Source organism: Lolium rigidum, chromosome 3, assembly GCF_022539505.1.
Source record: "Lolium rigidum isolate FL_2022 chromosome 3, APGP_CSIRO_Lrig_0.1, whole genome shotgun sequence".
In the NCBI taxonomy this organism is placed as follows: Eukaryota; Viridiplantae; Streptophyta; class Magnoliopsida; order Poales; family Poaceae; genus Lolium; species Lolium rigidum.
The window spans coordinates 354,417,204-354,422,711 of NC_061510.1; the positions used below are offsets into that span (position 1 = coordinate 354,417,204).

Below are 5,508 nucleotides of genomic sequence, written 5' to 3' on the forward strand. Positions count from 1 at the left end.
TTCCAATGATTTCTGTTCACGTGAAGCTTAATAGGGCAAGCTACATTTTGACCTGAAGCTTTTTTTTTTTTTGCGGGTGACCTGAAGCTTTGCATTCTCCTTAAAGCCCAATCCACATCGACATCATATTCTGACAACATCAACGTAATCAGGCAGTGGATGATGATCGTCTAACCAGCTGGCTGTGTTACAATAACCGGGAAGATGTCGCCATGCCTTCTGTTCCTCATCTCTTCGTCAAGCACAAGAGGAGACCTACGTGCGGTTGTGGGGCCTCGGTGCACCTAGGACTCTCGGAGTTCTCTTTTTGTCTGCACGAAATTTCTTAGTGCCAACGTACAGACTATACTGCAAAATTTTAGTGCCAAGTGCCAACGTACAGAGTATACCCAAGTATGTTCCAGAGAACATTTCATATTTGCAGACCGTCAGAGATCCTGGCTATATTCTTTCTCTGAAGAAAAGCTCTTGATACCTTTCTTTATACTTGCGAAGTTGAATGCAACATCCCATTTAATCATAGTTCTTACAACACCATGCGGTTTCGGGCAGTTCGGAGTTCAGAACGTGGAAACTTGCAACATCCAAGTTCCATCATTTCCCACAAAACAAAACCACTGCATTTTTCTTTCAAGCCAAGACCTTATGGGTAACATTGCACTATATTCTCAAATTACAAGAGGGGTTTATACAAAAGCAACTTCAGGTACCACAGTTAGCACAATACATCCCATCGTTGGAAACTATATATTTAAAGCGAAAGTTGCATTCTCTATATTGTATCGAAAAACAAGAAAACCTTCCAGAGGTCTAGTATAAGAAAGCTGATGGGAACACAAGGGCAGCATTCTAAAATTTACATCACACTATAGGTTACAAACACCCTGTTTTTGCTCCAGTACAGTGGCGTAAAAGGATCTATATATGGAACAAGTAACAATAAACGAATGAAACACCAGATGACGCGACTAACATTCTATTTGCTGGATCACACAGCCTGGAGCTTCTGCTCATCCATTGATTCCACGGGAAGAACTGCAGGCTCCCATGAAGAGTGCTCATCAAGGTGGATCTTCGCATAGTCACTGACGAGCCCATTCCTCTCTTCCCACATGATTGCTTTCCTCTCCTCTTCCGCTCTGTCTACCTTATCTTTGGTCATTGAGCTCATGTCACCTGCTGCCTTGGTAACCATGCCAAATGCGCTGGTTAGCCATGAAGCACCAGCTGAGACATATTGGTTGCCCATGAGAGCAGAGCCTGCAATGCTGGCTTTCTGCTCTGCAGCAGCCAGAGCAGACTTTGTGATTTCTGAGACCTGATAGCGCTCATCCACTTCCTTGACTTTGCTGCCAACAACAGCCCGGCCCAGGTTGATCTTGTCGCTCAGGCCATACTGACGGTCTAGAGATGCCACGGTGGCACTAGCATTGGACAGGATGTTGTGACGCTCGTCAAAAGATCTTGCTACGTTGAGAGCATCTTTGCTGAGGACAAAACCCTTGGCCATCATGCTGCTCACAACATCCTCTGCCTTCCTGACTGCAGATTCAGTAGATGTTGATCTTTGTCCCTGCACCAGCAAGGACGTGCACAAAAATTCAGAAGAGTGAAACATCACTCAAAACATTGTCAGGTAGAAACTAACTAATTCTGTAGGAAAAAAATGATATGTTAGTTCAGAAACTTTCTTACGGTGGTAAGAAGCTGAATCAATGTTAGTTAAATATTTATTGAATATTTGGTCATTGAACTGCCAAAACAGACAAACGCCAATCCACCCATGGAAACCAAGTTCATAGAAAATCATTGGTTAGTAACAGCAAGACAGATTCTACTTTTATTTTTATGTAAGCACTACTAAAAGAATGCACAATAATGAGTTCGCTTGCGAAGCTCATTTCTGGCAAATAAGAACATTGGTCCAAATAAACAACTGCTTTCTTTACAGGAATAACTTCACTGCAAACAGTTATAATAATCATCTAGCTCACCCTTCAAAAGAATAATCATCTAGCTCTTCTTCAGTTTAAGAGACTAAAGGAACACCTGGCCTCAAAGTTTTTCCAATTTTTAATGCAACAACAAATAATGAGGTGCAATTCAAGTACGAATAAAAATTCTTACCGTTGATTGATTGCAGGCTTCAGGAGGCAACTGATAGTTCTCAACCGGAGTTATAATGACAGAAAGATCAACAATTGTTGCCCCCTGTAGGTCATAATCAGATGATTGTAAGCCATATATCAGAAAAAGAATAGTGAAATAAAACTGCAAATAACAAAAAGTAGAGCATCCCTAAGGTCATAGAAAACCCTAATCAATATGATAAAAAAATGAGTTGAACTTGAACATACTGAAAGAAGCACAGCAGTGTCTGCTCCTTGTGAGTCCTTAAAAGTGACGTAAGCAAATTGTGACCAATCAGATTCTCTGATGAAAACATAAGAAAATATTAAGAAATATTCATCCAATCCTACACATACCGGCAGTGCAATAAGTAATTGTGAATTACCTTTGCATTTCAACATATTCTATATCCCCAGAGAAAGAAAAGAACTCTGTGATCTCTCTTTTCGAGGCATTCAACGAAATATTGGCAACTTTTACTGTTCTCACCTGTAAAAGATAAGCAAATGGGATGAGATCAACAGTGGTACTCTAGCACAACGGTGGAGACAAGATGCAGCATTGTAGTAATTGTACATTAGTTGAAATAAAGTGAACTCATTTTAGCATGTGTGAAATGCAATCTTTCGAAAGTTTACTCAATGATACAAAAAAAAAAATACAAGTAGGAAGGGCAGGACACTGTCAAACAGAGTCGGCTACATGTACCAATGCAGCGACACCTATCAATGCAGCGACGTAGGAAACAACACATCCGTGAAGTCTCAGAAATGTTTGCTGACTAAGAAAATTGTCCTTTATATTCTATTTACTCAACAAGGAAGGATTTGCATATGCTGAACAACGTACATGATGGATCAAAATGCGCTGTGACGGGAATGCTGTCTGACAAGTAAAATTGTCCCCTTGATTCTGTTTTAATCAGAATGTAACATGTCTATTTCCGTGGCATATGCTGAACGACATCACTCATGAAAATGCAGAGTGCGATGTAGTTTCCAAGTGGGAAAATCAATTACTAGTAATAGGATACCACATGCTAAACTTTGGCTAAATAAATATGATTCCAGGAACCACAATTTTAAAGTAACGGTAGTTGACCCAATTTGAATTTAAGCTGTGATACTTTAAACCTAGCACAGAAAGTATACAATGAAAATAGCCCAAACATATTTTTAAATAAATGTCCTTTACGCCTTTTGTATATTCAATTGAACCTGACGCTTCCACTTGACAACATCAGGATTGTATGGGATAGTTAACCCATTCGAATTTAAGCTGTGAAACTACTTTTAAAAAATGCACAGAAAGTGTATGCAATTAAAATAGCCCAATGTAAATCCAAGTGGAATCACAGAATGAATGAGATAAGGTTGACAGCACAGATTAGATCACAGACAGGTCAAGAGCGATTGTGCTGTTGTGTAGGACGGCAAACGTAATGCAGGCCAGCTGTGTTATTGCCAGGAGTGATTAATTTCTACAAATACAATATGAATGCTCTTGTTTCGAGTAGGTAACCAAAAAGAGCATTTATTGACCTGAAACATGATTTCCATAATTGATTCCAGGTAAAAGCCGGTAATGAAGGCCCGAAACAGAGAAGATACAGATACAGGCAGAGAGCATCCTACGAAAGATGGCAATTTTTTATGTACTCCAGAAAAGATTGGTATCTACCACCATCTATTGCTTGAATCAAAAAATCAGAAAAGCAATTCCAGGCAGAAACTAAACCGCAAAAGTTATCAGATCTATCTGGCTGTCTTAACCCAGGACCGTCAGTTAGCACAGTAGTAGTCGATTAATAGTACTCCAAATCAGGGGCACTATCCTTGATTCAGAACCAAGGATCCGGAAAACCACAAGCAAGTCCATCCTATAGGAATCCAATCGACATTCCCCACGAACCGATTACCCATCAAGCACCAATAGAATTGGGAACAGAGCACCTGGCCTCCTCCTATAGGAATCACCAGATTTTACAGCATTGCGGCGGCGGTCTTACCGAGGAGCAAGCAGCTACCCCCATTGCGGTAAGCCCGCTATCATAGATGCTGGCTTCCCGTCTTCCGTAGGCAAAGATGCTCCGACCGGAAGCGAGCATCTTTGAGGGGAACGCGCGGAATCTGGCGGAAACCCGCAAAGATGCTCGTTTCCGTCGGCTGCTTGCTGCGCAACCAACAAGGCAGGCAAAATCGCCGCGGAAGAACTATCGGCCTCCAACCCGGAGTTTTGCTACGCACGCGCGGTTAACTATCCGTTGCGAGAGTAGCGCCGCCACGGAGAAGTAGAAAAAAGGAAACAGGAGCAAGTTGGAGAGTCGGAGCTGACGCACCTCCATTGCGAGATCTCGCGGCGAGCTAGGTCGCTCGCTGGGCGGGTGGCGGGGGGAATTCGGCGCTGCGCCTGCGGGTGTGTGTCGGTCGGCGAGCGGAGGGAGAGGAGAGGAGCGGAGAGGAGGGGTGGACTCGGCCGGGAGATGAGGAGTCCGGTAGTGGTAGGTGCTTGCTTTCATGTACATGCAAATCTAATAAGCAAATAGTTATCTTACATCCCAGCAAAAATCTTAACAATGCTTCTTAGTTATAGTGGATGGTAAGAGACAGATGACTAGAAGGTATATCAATATAAAGGAAGTCAAACTAATTTGTGTGCGACTTAGAGCAAGTACAATAGAGTCTAGTCAGCTGACTATAAGACATTTAATAATATATTTTAGATGAGTTGGAGGAGAGAAAAGAGGAGAGAAGGATGAGGCGCACTACTATACATAACAAATTCTCGCACGCTGCTTCCTGAGCATCTTGTGAGAGTGAAAGGTGGGCCATATATTAGTAAAGTACTACATTCTTATAGCCAACTATTGTAGATGTTAGCTATATGATGACTACAAATGATATGACATCTTGTTATAGCCAACAGTTGGCTATACTATTGGAATTGCTCTTACAATGGTATTAAACAACCTAAAAATCAATCAATAGGGCAATGCTAAAGGATAGCAAGAGCCGAAAGACACACAATGATGATGGTAGCTCTGGGTGCTATGCCGAATCAGTCGTGCGAGCAACTTTTGTAACGTAACGAGCGGCACGGCAGGCAGATGGCGATGCGCGTCGTCGTCGTCGTCGGCGCGGGCGCGGTACGGCAGTGGTGGTGGACCGGCCGCGCAGGGGGATCTGGCCGGGTGGCACCACGGACCACGGTCACATGCCATTTGAGCATTTGTCATCCCTCGGATTTGGGACAGTTTTTCTTTTTTTTTTAAAAAAATGTCTAAAACAAACTTTAAACTTACACGCAAAAGCTAAATTGAACTCTAACTCTCAATTCCTGAATTTGGGGCATCGAATTTGTCAATTCCCGTCTACTTAA

The 5,508-nt window shown here is 42.4% G+C and overlaps 1 protein-coding gene across 1 annotated transcript; it reads right to left on the bottom strand.

Annotated features, from left to right (window-relative positions):
• Positions 1–770: 770 nt before the first annotated feature.
• Positions 771–4,563, bottom strand: LOC124700331 (binding partner of ACD11 1-like). The gene is made up of 5 exons (XM_047232481.1): positions 4,469–4,563; positions 2,516–2,619; positions 2,358–2,433; positions 2,128–2,211; positions 771–1,573 (listed from the first exon to the last, which is right to left on the bottom strand). The coding sequence occupies exons 1-5, from the start codon at positions 4,472–4,474 to the stop codon at positions 989–991; spliced, it is 855 nt and encodes a 284-aa protein (XP_047088437.1). The 5' UTR covers positions 4,475–4,563; the 3' UTR covers positions 771–988.
• Between the last annotated feature and the right edge of the window lie 945 nt (positions 4,564–5,508).

Excerpts from the sequence above, each read along its gene's own strand:
- LOC124700331 (XM_047232481.1), bottom strand. Across the intron at positions 2,434-2,515 it reads GAATATGTTGAAATGCAAAG|AGAATCTGATTGGTCACAAT; the intron begins GTAATTCACAAT and ends TGTTTTCATCAG. Across the intron at positions 1,574-2,127 it reads AAGCCTGCAATCAATCAACG|GGACAAAGATCAACATCTAC; the intron begins GTAAGAATTTTT and ends TTGCTGGTGCAG.